Consider the following 19,523-nt stretch of genomic DNA (forward strand, 5'->3'; position numbering starts at 1 on the left):
GCTGGCGAAGGGAGGGTCATGTCTTTTTTGACAACAGATCTCAAAACTCCTCTGGTGGCCCCTCAAATAATTAACGAGCAGTCCCCTATTAATCTTCATTTATTTGTAATGGCTTTATATGCTGGCATTTACTGTATGTTTATTTTCAGGAGGCTTATTTCCACCCTAGAACATAATTTAAGAACAAACAGCAATATATTTTCTCATTAACTCATTAGTGTTCAGTGTTTGTCATTGTAAATACTGATTTTTTTACTGATCTAGTCATTCATATTTGATTTGGGAATTTAAAAATGACTTCCAATCACACTTAAAGTCTCACTTGTATTGTTATTATTGTTCAGATCAGACGTCTCTAATACTGAAGCTCTTTTACTGACTAAACACGACACATTTCTCTCAGATAAGACACAGATCTCACTTTACTACTGCTGTTCATCTGTCATCTGGATTTTCTTGCCTTTGTCAAAGTTTTTGATTGATTTTTTTGATTGTTTTTGATTAGTAAATCAAAAGGGGCTTTTTAAATTAATTTATACATCCAAAAGAGAAATCAATTTAAGGGCTTTCTGGTTTTTAACAAGTTTTAAAGATTTTGCACAAGGGTTTAACCTCATTCATCCACTGGATAAAGTTGGGTTTAGTTTTAAACCATCTGCATTTATGAATGAAAAACTTTCCAAGACACAACAAGAAATTAATAACAAACTCAAACTTTTTGTTTTCCAGAAAAATACCAAACCTAATTAAATGTCCGCCTAAATTTTCAATATTTGCTTCACAAAGTTTACCTCCTTAGCTTTAGGAGGGAGAAGAAAAGACTCATGGAAAATAATATTTTTTCCTGATTGCATGTATTCCCGTCTAATAGTGTTTGTGTAATAAGCCTGTAATATAACATTTCTAATGACTCTATTTGTACATTTTTAATCACAAAAATCACAACCTTGAAGAAGAAAAGAAGAAAATGTCTTCTTTAACCATTAGTCTTAAAGGAACTAGAATGGCTCTGATCATTATATTGTAAATATTAATAGTACACTGCAGTTCTCACAAAAAGCAAATTGCCACTCCTCCAGAACGGCTAGAACCATAACTGAAAAACATCTCATCACCCCATTGATTAGTCCAGAAAGAGGAATCCAAGTCTGAAGAAAGAGTCTCTTGTAGAAACACACAATGAACTTTCTGCCCAGGGATGGAAATTAGCACCAGCCAGATGCGGGTGATTTTGTGTTGTGACTGGTAAACTCGCTTCACCTACCAGCCACCGTGGCGGGTAAATAAAAGTAGCATGCTGTTTCACCCGGACACTTTTAGAGGAGGCACACCTTCAAAAAAATGTGGCGATACACCGTAGGTGTTAAGAGGTCTGCAGAGAAAACATCTCAGGAGACAGTGGACAAAGAGGCGAAGGTCAAAAAAGTTTTTTTTAAATGTTCAATGGAGAAAAGCAGACAATGGGGAGTCCCGCGATTGGTTAGTTTATGACGAAACAAGTCTGACAATGTTCTGTTCAGTATGTCGTCAACACGCTTCAGAAGATGCCTATAAGAGAACTAATAGTTTCATTGTTGGGACTAAAAACCTAAAACTGGAAGCCATAAAAGGCCAGGAATCATCCAAATGCCACATCCAGGTAAAAAGATAGCACAGGGAAAAGCAGCCCCGGAGAATACGGCTGCCATGAAGGGTCTTACCAGCCTGAAGACGGCCTAGTCGGATAAGATGATAATACTGTTTAGGAATGCCCACGCAATCACGAAAAAAGGAAGGCCATTTCAAGATTACGAATGGCAATGCAAATAAGTCTTTTTTTGTTTATGAAATGTTGAATAGTAGATTTTAGATTAAATGCTGAATAAGGTCAGAAGAATATAGCGCCCATGTAACTAATGTCAGTAGCTAGGCTAGTTTATATGCATAAAGTAGCCTATAATGTTAGTGCTATGGTACGATATTTAACTTTACTTTTCATTATTTCTTTTTCCATTGTCATTTTATAGATTAGATGAGAAAAAGGGAATTAGCACAGGTAGCACATACATGAATCGGAAGCAAGTCAGGGTGTTTGTTAAGCACATAGCTGAAGCTGAGAGGAAGACCCTTCGGTCAAAGATAGCGGCAGCGAAATTCCTCTCCATTATGTCTGACGGGTTTACTGACACTGCTGTGATGGACCAGGGAATGCTGTACACGCGCTTGTGCAACCGAGGCAAGATGGAGGTCCACTTTGTAGGGATACAGGATGTGGAGAAAGCAGACGGTGAGAACATCGCCCAGGCAATAGATAACATGATGAGGTCTGTGGAGAAGAGTGGCAGGCCAAGTTGGTGGCATGTGCAACTGATGGTGCGTCAGTGATGACAGGGACACGTAAAGGAGTAGTGAGCAGGCTGAGAGGAAGTAACATGCATGTCCTGGGTATTCACTGTATGGCACACCGCCTGGAACTAGCTTTCAAGAATGCCATTAAGAGCTGCTCTATGGCAAAACAGCTTGAAGATGTGCTCTCAGGGCTGCATACGTTCTATTGTAAAAGTGCTCTCAACAGGGCAAACCTAAAGCACAGCTTCAAGATTCTGGGCCAGAATCCCCTTGTACCAGCTAGGGTTGGAGGCACCAGGTGGGTTTCTCACCTCTTCAGGGCCATTGACCATTTTTTAAGGGGTTATGAGGGACTTACCCAGCACCTAGACCAGGTAGGCTAAATAACAGTGTAGAGAACTTGAATGTTAAGTTAAAAGGTTAAGTCCGTTTAATTTAATAAATCAAACTAACTTACACTTTATAAAAATGGCAATTGAACTAATGACTTTTCTTGTTTGATTTGATGGATTTTATATAAAGATTAGGTCACCAGATGCTGAAGGGGTGAATGCAGTGCAGAAGAGTAAAGCACGCCACTACTTCCAAACCTGCCGGGATCCAGCACTTTTCATGTTTTGCAACTTCGTGCAAGATTGCCTGACCCACCTCAGCAGCCTCTCTCTGACTCTTCAAACCTCAGCTATCACAATGGCTGAAGTACACAGCTGCCTGACACCCAAACAGTGCTCACAAAATACAAAACCAGGTGAGTGTCAGAGAACTGAAAAGTTGTGTTAACCCTTTAATTATTTAATTTATTAATCCAATGCAAAAGATGGATGCTTAATCATTTTATGGTTAAAGGCCACGGAATTTTCTGGCCCTTGTACTACAGCCATGGCTTTCAGTTGTCTTCTTTGACAATTACTTAACTAGTTTCGACCTGATCCTGCACGCAAATCTGGGCATCAAGTGCATCGGCACAGCCCGATCAAACTGCATCGGTGGAGCTCACCTGATAGAAGGCAAAGAGCTGATGGAGAGAGGACGTGGAGCTCTTGACTAAGTCTGCTGAAGGAGTACTCACAGTCAAATGGTATGACAATAAATGTGTTACCCTCCTGAGCAATGCATGTGAGATCATGCCCCTTACAAGTGTCCAACTCTGGAGCAAAGACGAGAAAGCGAAGATTGCGGTCCCATGCCCTTCACTCATTGCTGAATATCTTGAATTAACTTACTAATGTACCATAGACCTGGGCCCAAGCTGAAAGCCTGTATGAAGCAGCACGAGAATGATGACAGCGCCCTAAACCGTGTCATGAAGGCCAAGTTTGAGCTGCTCGACAAACTCTGCCAGAGTCTGCAAACATGACCATAGGGATTCCCCAAACTACAAAGTTAGTGAATCTGAACAGTTGGCCTGACGCAGATCGCTCTAAAGGTATGTGGTCTAGGTCCATACATAACATTTCATCTACATAGTCATGAAAGCATGAAAGTCAGTTGTTTCATTATGTCCATCTCTTTTCAGAATTTGGTGAATCAGAAGTGGAGGAATTAACTAGACACTTCAAGAGCATCCTGACAGCTGTTGAGCACTCATCCCAGATCCCAGGACCATTCTCAAGACCAGACTGTATGAGACGGGGGGAGAGAGGCTCCACATGAAGACCTGGCCAGAAATCAACAGGTTTTTGCAACACCAGTACCCCGACATCCTCACCCTGGCTGACCTCATTCTCACCATCAGGCTAGCATCCGGCCTAGAAGGCCAGAGTTCATGGAGGGGCAGAATAATGCTCAGGAAAGCACCTCTGAAACTCCAGAATCTGATTCTGATGAGCAGGAGTAAATTGGACTGGGAGTGGGGAGGATGGGTGGAGGAATGTTTGTTTTCTGTTTAATCTGCCCTACTCATTTAATGAAAATGAAAAATAGAACTAGTAGTTAATAAAAACACAAATTTAGCCATCACTTGTAAACTCACACTCAGTCTCTAATAACAGAGACATGTAAGCAATAGATAGACAAGAAAGCAAATATAACATACAGTTAGATTGTACTTTGTACTAATGCTTTTTATTAAGTCTGGTGACCAAGTCTGTGGCAGTAAAATTAAATACAGTTCGTGTTGCACAAAAATATTTAGCCATTACCCACAAATTTGTTCATTTGTACTTTAAGTACGATTGTTTTAAACATGTAAAACTGCGCAGCATAAACCCAACAAATCATTTGACAAATAGTCACATATCAGTAACAGGCTAATATAGCATCACATTTCACGTTCCTTGCAGCTAATTCATTACGATGACATAAAATAATGTTGATAAAACATACAGGTGATACAAAAACTAATACATTACCTCTTCCGTGAATATGATTCATGAATTCCATACATCTCTGGATGATGAAAACAACATTATTCTCCCACCTTTCCACTCTCCTTCATAGCATCATCAAGCTTCGCCTTTGTTATTGTTTTGAAAATGGTGGCAAAAACGTACATATTGTGCCTTTAACTTCAAATTGTCATGTAATCTCAATTTAAATAATTGTATTAGTGGAAACTTAGCTAGCTAAAACTAACTAACTGCATGGTATAGCACTTGCTGAATGACTACAGCAATCATTTACTACATCTGAGGCCTGTTTCATAAAAGACGCTATAAAGCGGGGATTAAACTGCAACACCTGACTTGAATGAACAAATTGGGGCTGAAGTGGTTTCATAAAAGGTAATTGAAGCTCACGCAATCCCACTAATTTTCTCCAGGTTTATCTAGTCTGGATAATTGCATGTGCACGCTTTTCTTAAAGCTACACTGTGTCATTTTTTTAGTTGATTCTTAGCAAAAAACACTTAGTTCTTTCAAAAATATATGTGCTCATTAATGTATATTTACTTCTTTCAAGTAATAAAGTATTCTCGTAATTTTATAATCTGCCATTGAAAGTACATACGGGTGAGGGGTTCGAATGCCGGTCGCCATGTTGCCCCTCCATCTTGAAACTACATTAGCCAAAGAGGGACATACCTGTAAATTCAAGCTTCGCCTTTCGCGCTTTGCACTCAGTGACACAGAGACGAATGCGAGGGGGAGATTACTCGCGACTGCCGGCAGATTTGAAAGATTGCTGATGGAGGATCACACCTATTTTCGAGGACATGTCGCCAAGGAAGCAAAAGAGAGAATTAAAACGTCAACGCGACAGGCAAATCAACAAGACCAAAGTCAATATTGGAGTGGCTTTTCCAAGATGGAAAGAGCTCATGAGGAGCAAAGATTTCAAACTGACGCTGAAGTTGCCTGCTTTCTTCTCGACAGGTAATTCAGCTTATTTGTGTAAATTCAAAGTTTTATAGTTGCTTGTCTAACCATAGCATGGTTGTGCATAACGCCAGAACGACCTCTAGTATAACTTGCCTTACTTTTCCTCACGTTAATGGTGAAAAAGTATCGTTTACCTTGTAACATAAATCTGTGCTGCGACGGATCACAGGTGATAGTTTTAAAGGAGACGTATCATGCTTTTAAGTCGTTCCTTTTTACATATAAATCATACATTTGTAGTCTATATAAAGCAGAACTGCAATGCTTGGGTCTGAATTCCTCATTATTATAGCTCCACAGGCCCCTTTTCTACCCCTTTTCTGATGTGCGTCTGAGAGCAACTCGTTTTGATGCTGGGCTTTATGAAGTAAGGTCAGGGAGGCATCAGTGGTGCTCCGATTGGGCTTGTAAGCAAATTGTAATGGGTAAACAGATCCGTTAATTTGTGCTAGAAGTTCCTTGCACAATATGCGCTCCATGCACTTGCACAGGACAGATGTGAGGGCAATTGGGCGAAGGTCCTTAGGATCTCTTGCATAAGTGGTTTTAGGTACTGGAATTACAGTGGTGTTTTTCCTTGCTACCGGCACAAAGCCATCGTCTAAAAAGATCTGAAACAGCCTAGTACATGCATGCCCAAGTTGTACTGCACACTCTTTTAGAACAATACCCCTAATGCCATCTGGACCGGTAGCCTTATTTGGTTTAATTCTACGGAGCACTTTGATAACCTCCCCTAACTCTATTTTCATAGGTTCAGATTCTATCAGAGTGACATTATGCTCAATATCTACATGATTGTCAAATCTTGAGTAAAAAACATTTAAATTGTTTACAAAGCTATGCGGGTCATCATTGATAACCAGTTGTGCCCATCTCTGGTGTTTGCCCATCATTGTATTTAAATTTATTTTCAACTTTACCTTTATACTGTGTTTGGGCCTCCTTTATCTTACATTTGATTTCTTTATTTAATTCTCTTACTATGTCTGTCTCATTCCTTAAAAAGGCCATTCTTTTCTTGTTTAAAATTTGTTTAAGATCTTTGTTAATCCAAGGTTTGTTGTTTGGAAATAGTCTAATATTTTTTGTTTGAATTACTGACTCTGTACAGAAGTTAATATAACTGGTAATGGTGTCATTCAAGGACTCATGATCGACATTACAACAATTAAAATCATTAAAAAACAGATTCCAATCTGTACTTTCAAAGCAATCTCTGAGGTTTGCAATTGAGTCTTTAGTCCATAACTGGACCTGATGAATGACAGGTTCAGTCCTTTTTAGTATTGGTCTATATTTTGGAAGGAGGTGGATAACATTATGGTCTGAACATCCTAATGGTGGGTGCAGCCTTGGTACATAAGCCCCATCCACATTACCAAAACATTTATCCAAGGTTTTACTCAGTCTTGTTGGGCAAGTTATGTACTGTTCCAAATTCAGCAAAAACGCAGATAATTCACAGTTGTTCAAATCTCCCAAAAGGAACACCGGATCATCCGATGAGTTACGTAATGCCATGTTGTAGCTGGCAGCAATGCCCTCGGCTGCAAATGGAAAATTCGGCCCAGGTACATAAACAAAAATAACAGTTATTTGTCCAAACTCACGGGGCAGATAGTGTGGCCTGAAAGACACAGATAACAGTTCGTAATGGGTTGAGCAATAAGTTCCACGTACCGTGATGTTTGTTGTCCAGCTGTTATTGACAAACATACACAATCCTCCTCCGATGGTTTTGGATGATTTCTGACTATCACGGTCCAGTCGAATTAGAGTATATCCCTAGAGGTTTACATCATCATTCTCCTCCGTTAGCCATGTTTCAGTGATGCAAAGCAGATTATTTTTTTTATAGTCTCTGTTATATTTGATTAATGCCTCGTTCAGGCATTTTGTTCTTAAGTGATCGAGCATTAGTTAGAGTAATTGTGGGCAGAGGAAAACGGCTACCACGTCGTTTCAGTCTGTTCCTAATTCCCCCTCTAGTACCTCTCCTTCTCCTTTTCCTTCTCTTGTTTGTGGAGAATAGATGATTTCAAGGGGAAAAGCACAAGGAGGTTTCGGTGGGACTCTCGCATTATAGCGAAGACTCAGTAGATCCTCCCGGCTGTAGATAATCAATTTGCCGTTTCTCAGACTTCCCATGCAGCACTTGCGCATGCGCCCCAGCATATAAGCAGTCCTAGAGGTCGATCATGGATCAATTCGATCCACCACAGCACACACAAAGATCCGATATTTTGTGCTGTTTTATGTGTTTGTGCAAAACTTACATTTCACAGGTATATTCTCCACTCCATCTGTAAACTAGTGATGGGAAACTTGAGGTTTTCTGAAGCATTTGAGGCTTTCATCAGATTGTGCCGAAAAAAAAGGTTCATTACTCGAAGCTCTTACCACAATGCGCATTAGTGACATCTGGTGGTCAGACTTGTTTTCTCCACCATATCTAACAAATCACCAGAGAAGAAAAGCATGTGACCAAACAAAGCTTCGGAAGTCCATGACATACAAGAGTGGGATCAATACAGTTCTATCTAATCTCATCTACATTAATTTGTGCCAATGAGACCACAGCTCGTGTCAGGTGTAGCCTGGTCAACAGATTGACAGATTGATCAATGATATAAAATATACAAGTATGTGATCATAATTATAGTAATAGTAATTGAGAAAAATATTGTGGGTGTTCAGTTTTAAAAATATAGAATTTGTGTTATAGGGAAGTGTAGAGTTAAATCATTTAAATAAAGGCTCCTCGATAATCATGCAGATAACTATTTTTTAAACAGTTCTGACCAAGTCCAACTAAAATCCAACAAAATGAATAATGAACAAATAAAATATGAAACAACATGAAATTAGTTCATTGACAGTCTTATATTTTAAAGGGGTCATATAATGCCATTTCTGTACAAGCTAATATGATTATTTAGGGTCTAAATTAAAAGTTTGTAATATACTTTAATTAAAAATTCTCATTAGTATTGTAAGAAAACGTCTCGGTTACGTATGTAACCCTCGTTCCCTGAGTAGGGAACGGAGACGTTACGTCGGATGACGACGAATGGGGTTTCGCTTAGAAATCCTATCATCTTCGAGTATTAAAACACGAGCCAATGGCAATGAAATGCCATGGGTCTGCGGAATTTGCATAGCGTAACTCCGCCCCATGCAGGGGGTATATAAGGAAGTGCGCGAGCAACATGCAGACTATGTCTTCGCTGAGGAGCCGAGACTGAACTCAGGCGTTCCAGCGGTACAGCGGAAGTGGCAGGGAGACGTAACGTCTCCGTTCCCTACTCAGGGAACGAGGGTTACATACGTAACCGAGACGTTCCCTTTCGTTGTCACTCCGAGTTACGTCGGATGACGACGAATGGGGTTCCCAGTGTAATCACGCCACCTCTCGACTGTCTTCCAGTGCCCTGCGTAAGTCTGAGCTCCCTGTCGTGAGACTAGCACGGACGAAGGACTCCTACTTAACACAGGAATACCAAGGTACACTGGGAAGCATATTCAGTAGAAATATGCAATCATACCCAGCCCGAAGGGGGGGACTTAAGAATACACATATGACCCGAAGGAACTGCATAAGGAGAATCACTGGGGTGTCCAGCCGCAGGTGGAATATTTCAACCCCAGGGGTGGCAAGGTGGCTTGCCAAGGGAAAGACACATGCTCAAGGAGGCTTACAGTGGAATACACATGTGGGGGTCGCCCGGAGGGGAACCATGCACATGGAGGCACCTAGCCAACGCGAAAGCTGCCGGTGGCATAACTCTGGCGTTGACGTCGTCAGTGCTGGAGGAGACTCAGGGCTTATTAGGCTCACCTGAGGAAATATCGCACGTATCCCGTCCGTGGAGAGGAATGGCGAGCAAGCGAAGACACCTGAGCAGAATCTAGTACCGGCTAGTTGAGGCGAGTACATGAGAAGAAACTGGCTCCACTCGGAGATTGTAGAATCTCGCGAATGTGTTAGGTGTCGCCCAGCCTGCAGCTCTGCAGATGTCTGTTAGCGAGGCGCCATGCGCTAGAGCCCAAGAGGATGCCACACTCCGGGTGGAGTGGGCCGTCACACCAAGGGGGGATGGTCAACCTTGCTGCTGGTAAGCCAAGCAATGGCGTCCACTATCCAGTGAGACAACCTTTGCTTGGAGAGAGCCTTTCCCTTCAGCTTCCCACCATAACAGACAAAGAGCTGGTCTGAGGTCCTGAAACACTGCGTTCTGTCTACGTAAGCACAGAGGGCGCGTACTGGACAGAGCAGTGCCAAGGCTGGGTCTGCCTCCTCCAAAGGCAGCGCTTGCAGGTTCACCACCTGATCTCGAAAAGGTGTGGTGGGAACCTTGGGCACACATCCAGGCCGGGGTCTCAGAATCACGTGAGAGTTAGCCGGCCCGAATTCCAGGCACGCTTCGTCAACCGAAAATGCCTGCAGGTCCCCTACCCTCTTGATGGAGGCCAATGCAACCAGGAGCGCTGTCTTCTTCATTGACAGGAACTTAAGCTCCACTGATTGCAGAGGCTCAAAGGGAGCACTCTGCAGGGCAGTTAAAACCACTGAGAGGTCCCAAGAGGGTACGAGGGGAGGACGAGGAGGATTCAATCTCCTCTCTCCCCTCAGGAACCTGACGACCAGGTCGTGCTTCCTCAAGGACTTACCATCAACTGCGTCGTGATGAGCGGCAATGGCGGCAACATACACTTTCAGGGTGGGGGGAGACAGCCTTCGCTCCACCCTTCTTGCAGGAAGGAAAGCACGACACTGATGGGGCATTTCGTGGGTTCAAGATTTTTAGAAGAACACCAGTTGACGAAGAGGTTCCACTTCAACGCATAGACATGTCTCGCGATGCTCTAGCGGAAGTGATGGTAGCCACCACCGCTGGTGGTAGGGTACTCAAACCTACCTCGTCCCGTCCAGGAGCCACACGTGGAGGTTCCACAGATCGGGACGAGGGTGCCATAAGGTGCCCCGTCCCTGAGAAAGCAGGTCCTTCCTCAGGGGAATAGGCCAGGGAGGTGCTGTCGCGAGGAGTACTAGTTCTGGGAACCAGGTGCGGTTGTGCCAGTATGGGGCAACCAAAATTACCTGCTCCTCGTCCTCCCTGATCTTGCGCAAGGTCTGCGCAAGAAGGCTCACTGGGGGAAACGCATACTTGCGGAGGCCCCGCGGCCAGTTGTGCGCCAGTGCATCCGTGCCGAGCGTGCCCTCGGTCAGGGAATAAAACAGGTCGCAGTGGGACGAGTCGTGGGAGGCAAACAGGTCTACCTGTGCGTCCCCGAACTGATCCCAAAACAGCTGAACCGTCTGGGGATGGAGTCGCCATTTTCCAGCGAGAGGCCGAAGCCGAGACAGCTCGTCGGCCGCCTGGTTCAGGTCTCCCGGGATATAAATGGCTCGAAGCGACCTCAGAGGCTTCTGACTCCATATGAGGAGGTGGCGGGCGAGTTGCGACATACAGCGGGAGCGTAGACCACCTTGACGGTTGATGTACGCTACTGTGGCGGTATTGTCTGATCGGACTAGTACGTGTTGACCCCTGAGCAACGCCCGAAAGCGGTGCAGGGCAAGGCGTACAGCCAGCAACTCGAGGCAATTGACATGCCAAAGGCGCTGGGGTCCTGTCCAGGAGCCCGCGGCAGCATGTCCATTGCACATGGCACCCCAACCCGTGGCGGAGGCATCTGTTGATACAACAACATACCTGGAAGCTCGTTCTAAGGGAACTCTGGCCCGTAGAAAATTGAGGTTCGACCACGGGGAGAAGGTCTGATGGCAGGTCGGAGTCACTGGGACTCGGAGCCTGCCGTGTTGCCATGCCCACCTCGGGACTCGATCGCGAAGCCAAAGCTGAAGCGGTCTCATATGAAGCAAACCGTGCAGCGTTACTGCGGCTGTGGATGCCATATGCCCCAGGAGCCTCTGAAAAAGTTTCAGTGGGACCGCACTCTTGCCCTCGAACTGACGAAGACAAGTCAGCAGTGACTGCGCGCGCTCGCTCGTAAGCTGCGCACACATGGCGACCGAGTCGATTTCCATACCGAGAAAAGAGATCCTCTGCACTGGCAGAGTTTGCTCTTCTCCCAGTTGACCCGAAGGCCCAGACGAGCTAGGTGCCGGAGCACAAGGTCCCTGTGTTCGCAAACCTGGTCTCGAGAGTGAGCTAGGATCAGCCAGTCGTCGAGATAGTTCAGGATGCGAACCCCGTGTTCGCGTAGGGGAACAAGGGCTGCCTCGACGACCTTCGTGAAGACGCGAGGAGACAGGGCTAGCCCGAAAGGGAGAACCGCGTACTGTATGCCTGTCCCTCGAAAGCAAACCGTAGAAACGGTCTGTGTCGAGGAAAAATGGAGACATGGGAGTAGGCGTCCTTCAGGTCGATCGCTGCAAACCAATCCTGCGGCCGCACGCATTCGAAAATGCGTTTGGCCGTGAGCAACTTGAACGGCGTCCTCTTTTTTGAAGGGAGCGGTTCAAGACGCGCAGGTCCAGGATTGGTCGTAACCCACCGGATTCTTCGGTACAATAAAGTAGGGGCTGTAAAACCCAGACTTCATTTCGGCTGGAGGGACAGTCTCGATCGCACCCTTCGCCAGTAGGGTAGCGACCTCCGCTCTCATGACAGGGGCATTGCCACCGGCCATAGTGAGTGGATTCCCCTGAGGCGGGGAGGAGACCACGCGAACTGAATCACGTAGCCGAGCCTGATGGTTCTCCGACCCGGCGGGACAGTCCGGAAAGCTCTAGCCAGGCCTCCAGAAACTGCGCCAGCGGGGTTATTCGAACCACAGACGTACCGTCGGGGGTGCAGCGAGGCGGAATGACCGGCCCAGGCGAGGGTGGCATAGCGGCCCGGTGCGGGGGCACGGCCATAAACCGCGTCCTGCCAGAGGAGGCCAGGGGAGGACCAGCGTCCCACGGGGGCGTGCTCTGGCAGGGGTCTGGCGACAGAGGGGGATGAGAGGAGCGTGGCCCGTGGGCGGCGCGTGCTGTCATCCACAGCCTCTTGGGGCTCAGAGAAAGAGCATTAGTTCTTTTGTAGAGATCTTCACCCAGCCCTCAAGCGGGGGAAGGAGTGGTCCTGCTACCAGCTCCTGAAGAACTGAGCCCTAACTCCAAGCTGCCTGTCTCAGGTTTTGTGCTGCTCAGCCAGGTGTTAGCCGGCTAAGGGGCAGAGACAGGCGGTGCCAGCCTCCAGCGACCCCCTTGTGCTCAGGCCAGTGAAGGCTCGAGGGGAGGAGCCGCAAGGAGGCGGCGTCGGCGGGAAGCAGACTAAGCAGACCACACCGACAGATGACCGTCAGTGCAGAAGCCTCAGTCTGCTTGTGGATTGATCGAAGACTGTTGGGCGCAGTCCTCAACCACCCCGCCGACCAGGCAGCCCGCCTCAAGGTGCTGCTTAGGCTGTCGTGGCAGTCTAAGGGGCGGAGACGGGCAGCGCCGCCCTCCTGCGGCTTCCTCCTGCTCAGGTCCGTTTGCAGGCCAGAGGGGAGCAGCCGCATGGATGGGGGCTTGGCGGGAAGCAGACTGAGGAGGCCGCACGGATGGATGACCATCGGTGCCGGACCCGAGTCTGCTTCAGGTGGTCGAAGCCACACCGCCAAAGAGCTCAGCCTGGGACATGGGGGAGCTGAGAAAATGAATTCTCAGACCCTGCCACATCAACCTGGCTAAGCCCATGTCTGGACCACATAGTGGACATCACCTGACCCAGGATCACGCAGGTACCGATGTCGCCCGAGAGCGAGGTCAGTAGTGTGCGTGGCGGAACAACCAGGCCGGGCATGGGAGGCATAGCGTCCCAGCATAGGGGCGTGGTTAGAATTTCCGCGTTCTGCCAGGGTTGGCCAGGGAAGGACTAGCGTTCCACTGCGGCCGGTTCGACAGAACTCCCGGGACAGCACTGCATCGAAGGCGCAGGCGACACACAGCACTGCATGACCGTGCCACTATAGTGACAGGGAACATACAGACCATGATCGCCGTGCGATCGAAAGCAGCGAAGGCGGAGGACACCCGCGGGCCGCGAAAGTCACGTGGAGTTTCGCGCAGCGCAGGTGTCCTGATGCACGTCCGGGAGAAGCTTACAGCGCTCGGGGGGAGGGCGGGGCCACTCCAGCCGATGCTTTCAGCTGCCCGGGAAAGCATGGCTGACAGCTCTGGATCGGTCCCGGCAACGATGGCACTCCCGTGGGAGGCAACGTAGTCGAAACTTCATTTCCAGAGGAATCAAGCCCGCCTTGTGATGCTGTGAGTGCATGGTCTGCGATGTGGAGGGGGGTGTGGCCCGAGGAATTGACTCGTCGGTTGTTGTGCCACACCAAACCCTCAGATCACCCTGGCCACCAGCCAAAGTATCCCTTCTCGAGGAAGAGATAAATTGGGGTGTGGCAGAGGGGACTCTACTCACATGGAGATCATTGAGTCTTGATCTATAAACATCGCGATGGTCATGTTCCCGCAATGAAAACATGACTCATCAACGAGCGCTGCCAAGCGTGATTAAGCCCAACACGCAAAACAGCGCTCGCGACCGTTAGGCAGATGACTGACGCACACACATCCAGAAAATACACGGGCGAACCGTCTTGAAAAAGACGTGCCGCGTGCAGCTCTTTTAGAGAGTGGAAAAGCTCAGCAGAGTGCTGAAGCACCCAGGGAGAAACACACTCACTGTCGGCAGATTACTGCACAAATCAGCAGCAGGAAATGCGATCTCGCTGGAAGCGCCGTCACACCAACACACTGAAGAGCCGCTCGTCTCGAAGAGATTTGAGATGACACTCAAAAGGCTTGTGGAGTGAAGTACTGAACTTGGCTCCGAAGCGAAAACATAGTCTGCATGTTGCTCGCGCACTTCCTTATATACCCCCTGCATGGGGCGGAGTTACGCTATGCAAATTCCGCAGACCCATGGCATTTCATTGCCATTGGCTCGTGTTTTAATACTCGAAGATGATAGGATTTCTAAGCGAAACCCCATTCGTCGTCATCCGACGTAACTCGGAGTGACAACGAAAGGGAACACTCATTTTACCTGGTCAAAAACAGCTCTGTTTTCAGCACGCCGTTTAAGTGCATGTCTTTAAATGATAATGAGCTTTGCTCACCCCGCCCCTCTGTTCTGTGCGGACACCGTTTGTAATAACACAATAACCATAACGCGTTGTCAAAGATTAATATAAATATTAATATAAAGGTTAATAAAACGTTACACTCACTTCTTCTGGAGGTGCAGCAGGAACACGAATAGTTGGTACCGATCCTTTTTTCAGGAGCAGCTTCTTAGCAAAACCAGCTTTACTGACCCTCGTTTGTAAAGCAGTCTGGTGAAATGATTCGCGCAAACATGAAAGCATTGACGTTGATCGTGGGGAATATTCCCTTCGAAAACAAAACTCAGCCACTGCGTCTTCAGCGGTTCGGATTTAGGAACATCAAAATGATGCTGTGTTTCTTATTACACCCAAGAACAGAACACCACAATCGCTCAGACGCCATTCTGCTCATAGACAGTGCTCCAGCGTATCAACAATGACGCGCGGACTATGATGACTCACGAGGGCGGGTCTGTGTTGAAACGCTGCTGTCAATCAACATTAGTGGGAGGGGTGTCGATTTTGTGACGTCACAATATCGAACAGCTTGATTTGAGACGGAGGAAAACATATAAGAAGATTAAAAAAAACACTGGATGGATTTTTATCATTATATGATGGTTGTGTACAGGCACTGCCAACACACATTTCAGTACAATCAGCTTGTAAAGTGCATGTACCATTATATGACCCCTTTAAGAATATATTAAACCAAAAACTTTCACATTTTTAGAGAGGATGTGAATGAAAACCACATCAGGCAACAAGTTGATAAATTCTGTTAAACTAAAATTGTAATTTATCGAATTATCCATTTGTTTTCCGACAGGGAACACATGTAACTAATCCCTTATGAAAAAGAAGTTTATTCAAGTGTGCTATTAGTATACTTCTTTTAAACTAAAAATAAGAAATTATAGTTTCATTCTACTTTTTATATACTTCTCAGAAATAAACTTCAAATTCCACTTAAGTATACTTGACTTATACTGACAGAAAAGTCTAAGTATATTTGGCCTATACTTGTTGATCGAGATATACTTAAAAGTATAAGTATTCTAAGTATTCTTGGCTTGTACTTGTGTTTACTATTTTGATTGAGTAGCTTATTAAATACTTTTTTAAATTATAATATTACACACTGTCTTACAAACTAACATGTTCAGCTTTATTTTGTAACACCTGATTTTAAAATAATGTTTTTGATGCTACATAATTAAGGGACCAGAGACTTGCAATGTACATATAGTTACACAGTTGCATGGGAAAAATCAAACAGTTCAGTTCAGACTTTTGTACTCAAGGTCAGTGACATAGAAGCAAGATGAAATAGTAGCCTACTTAAGTGCCTTGTTGATGAGGCCCCATCTGCCTGCATCCGAGCTTCCCAATAACTGTCAGTAATGTGAACTGTAGTTTATAAAATGAACCATAGATGGCAAAAAGATGTTGTGGACAAAACGAAGACAGTTAATCCAATTTTTTGATCAAGGTCCTATCAATAGTCCAGCTGCCAGCTCAGGCCTGCATGTTGAACCCTCTGCATCAAACAAACAGATAAACTTAGTGCCACCAGTAACACATTTACTCATCCCATATTTACATAAACATTACCCAACATCATATATACAAATAAAGTACTAACAAGATCACTTACATTTGAGTTAAAGGACCTCAGGTTCCTCAAATGAGGGAAAAAAAGCAAGACAGCATTGGTGAGAAGACTCCTCCATGTGGTTAACTTCCTACTCCATACTTCTTCTCTTACCCTTTTATGCTACTAGGCATCTCACTGGCTAGAGCGCCCCTAGTGACAGGATTAAATAACACACGCCCTGAAAGCTAATGGGACAAAATGTAACTGTAAAACTGTTACAATATAATAACAAACTTTCGGGTGGAATAGCTTATAGAGTAAATAAAATAAGCATGGAAAATACGTTTATTCAAGTGTTCTATTAGTATACTTCTTTTTAACTAAAAAGAAGAAAGCATACTTTCAGTCTACATTTTATATACAGTATTTCTCAAAAATATTCTTTATGTACTTCTCAGAAATATACTTAATTACTCTTAAGTGTTCTTGACTTATACTGAGAGAAAAGTCCAAGTATATTTGGCCAGTACTTGAACTCAATCTTTTGATCGAGATATACTTAAAAGTTTAATTATTCAAAGTATACTTGGCTTGTAGTTGTGTTAACTCTTTGATTGAGTAGCCTATTAAATATATTTTTTTACATCGTTTGTCATATACAGTCTAATGAAACTTTGTTTGAAAATATTGATTAAAATATTGATATAAAACAGGTATGTTTAGTCATTCAGCAGTCTTGCAGCCTGAACCACTGCAGGAAATCCACCCTTACAGGAAGTTGAGATGCAATCGAACTCAAAGTGACAAAGTTCAGAGCATGAAATGATGAGTTAATAAAGTGCTAGATGCTCACATGCATTAACTTAACCCAAAAACTGGCAATGTGATCTGGGTGTAACATAGTTTTTGTCATCTTGTTTTGGGCGTAAGAATGATTTTATCATCAAATCCTTTTATCATGTATCACAGCCTGCTCTGTCTTGAGTATGCTGGTCACATGATTTGTTTAAAAAATTTTGTGATTATTAGTCAGCCTGACCTAAATCCAACATGGCTGCCAGTGGTGCAGGACATTAAGATTTTGAGATAAGTAAATACACTCACCTAAAGGATTATTAGGAACACCATACTAATACTGTGTTTGACCCCCTTTCGCCTTCAGAACTGCCTTAATTCTACGTGGCATTGATTCAACAAGGTGCTGAAAGCATTCTTTAGAAATGTTGGCCCATATTGATAGGATAGCATCTTGCAGTTGATGGAGATTTGTGGGATGCACATCCAGGGCACGAAGCTCCCGTTCCACCACATCCCAAAGATGCTCTATTGGGTTGAGATCTGGTGACTGTGGGGGCCATTTTAGTAAACTGAACTCATTGTCATGTTCAAGAAACCAATTTGAAATGATTCAAGCTTTGTGACATGGTGCATTATCCTGCTGGAAGTAGCCATCAGAGGATGGGTACATGGTGGTCATAAAGGGATGGACATGGTCAGAAACAATGCTCAGGTAGGCCGTGGCATTTAAACGATGCCCAATTGGCACTAAGCGGCCTAAAGTGTGCCAAGAAAACATCCCCCACACCATTACACCACCACCACCAGCCTGCACAGTGGTAACAAGGCATGATGGATCCATGTTCTCATTCTGTTTACGCCAAATTCTGACTCTACCATCTGAATGTCTCAACAGAAATCGAGACTCATCAGACCAGGCAACATTTTTCCAGTCTTCAACTGTCCAATTTTGGTGAGCTCGTGCAAATTGTAGCCTCTTTTTCCTATTTGTAGTGGAGATGAGTGGTACCCGGTGGGGTCTTCTGCTGTTGTAGCCCATCCGCCTCAAGGTTGTGCGTGTTGTGGCTTCACAAATGCTTTGCTGCATACGTCGGTTGTAACGAGTGGTTATTTCAGTCAAAGTTGCTCTTCTATCAGCTTGAATCAGTCACCCCATTCTCCTCTGACCTCTAGCATCAACAAGGCATTTTCGCCCACAGGACTGCCGCATACTGGATGTTTTTCCCTTTTCACACCATTCTTTGTAAACCCTAGAAATGGTTGTGCGTGAAAATCCCAGTAACTGAGCAGATTGTGAAATTCTCAGACCGGCCCGTCTGGCACCAACAACCATGCCACGCTCAAAATTGCTTAAATCACATTTCTTTCCCATTCTGACATTCAGTTTGGAGTTCAGGAGATTGTCTTGACCAGGATCACACCCCTAAATGCACTGAAGCAACTGCCGTGTGATTGGTTGATTAAATAATTGCATTAATGAGAAATTGAACAGGTGAGTGTATATATTAAACTTACTTTTCTTTTGAAAAAAAAAATAATAATACTAACACTGCTAACATTAATTATGAACATTTTCTTAAGGTGCTGAAAAAGAAAATTTATAAAAATGTTGTTCATGTTGTTATTTAGCACGTTTTGAAATATATGTTACACCTGAGTCGCATTGCCACTTTTGGGTATAAAAAAGGGATTAACCCTACTTTTGACTATCTTTGTATTCTGGGGTATTTTTTTTTATTTTTATTTTTACAAATTATAAAATTTACAGGTTAAACTGATACAGCATGCCTGTCTTGAGTATGCTGGTCACATGATTTGAAAAACAACAACAATATTACAAACCTGTCATCCCCCTTTTTGAGAACATATGTAATATTGCACTATCCAAATTTAAATGGTTGTAATTCAAGAATGCTTTAGCTGTACCAAAAATAGCCACTGAGGGTTTTTTGTAAAACATTTATTTATTTTTAGTCTCAATACAGTCTCAGACCTTTCCGACGATATGTGTTTTGTCAAGATTAGAAACGTTTTTTATTATAAAGTAGTTAAAATAAACTTTGTAATAAGAAACCTGACACCACCCACTAGGTAAGGAACTTGCTAAAATAATTTAAAGTACAATTTTTATGGTACCGCAAGGTCCGATTTCAAAACGGTTTTCTCAGGCTGAATCTTGAGTTTGTAAGCTTTCCAATGATATATAATATATAATGTCAACATATATAATGTATGTTATAATGAGTTGAAGTATAGGATATTATTGTTTTAAACATGCAATGGCAGTTACAGTTATAGATTTGGTCCTTTTTTATACCCTAAACAGGCAATGTGATCTGGGAGTCACAACTCATAAAATCCAAAAT

General features: G+C 44.3%; 1 protein-coding gene and 1 long non-coding RNA gene across 8 annotated transcripts in view; one reads left to right on the forward strand and one right to left on the reverse strand.

Moving 5' to 3' along the window:
• The first annotated feature begins 1,343 nt into the window (after positions 1-1,343).
• The window catches only part of LOC308692657 (uncharacterized protein), a 28,774-nt gene continuing 10,594 nt past the window's right edge, over positions 1,344-19,523 (forward strand). For 2 of the 7 annotated variants that reach the window (XM_081368873.1, XM_081368875.1), the window contains exons 1-5: positions 2,156-3,076; positions 3,247-3,406; positions 3,565-3,754; positions 3,845-4,003; positions 5,391-5,642. In XM_081368873.1, coding sequence (XP_081224999.1) covers positions 5,483-5,642 — 160 coding nt within the window. In that variant the 5' untranslated portion in view covers positions 2,156-3,076; positions 3,247-3,406; positions 3,565-3,754; positions 3,845-4,003; positions 5,391-5,482. Of the gene's footprint in view, positions 3,077-3,246; positions 3,755-3,844; positions 5,643-18,541; positions 18,650-19,523 lie in introns of those variants that run through there. The other 5 variants (XM_081368877.1, XM_081368878.1, XM_081368876.1 and 2 more) reach the window with 5 other exon arrangements.
• On the reverse strand, positions 4,376-16,527 carry LOC308692661. The gene is made up of 3 exons (XR_014030364.1): positions 16,420-16,527; positions 16,104-16,302; positions 4,376-8,103 (listed from the first exon to the last, which is right to left on the reverse strand). It is a non-coding gene; the product is annotated as an uncharacterized lncRNA (long non-coding RNA).

The sequence above is a fragment of the Scardinius erythrophthalmus genome (genome assembly GCF_964197995.2).
Source record: "Scardinius erythrophthalmus genome assembly, chromosome: 6".
Classification (NCBI taxonomy): domain Eukaryota; kingdom Metazoa; phylum Chordata; class Actinopteri; order Cypriniformes; family Leuciscidae; genus Scardinius; species Scardinius erythrophthalmus.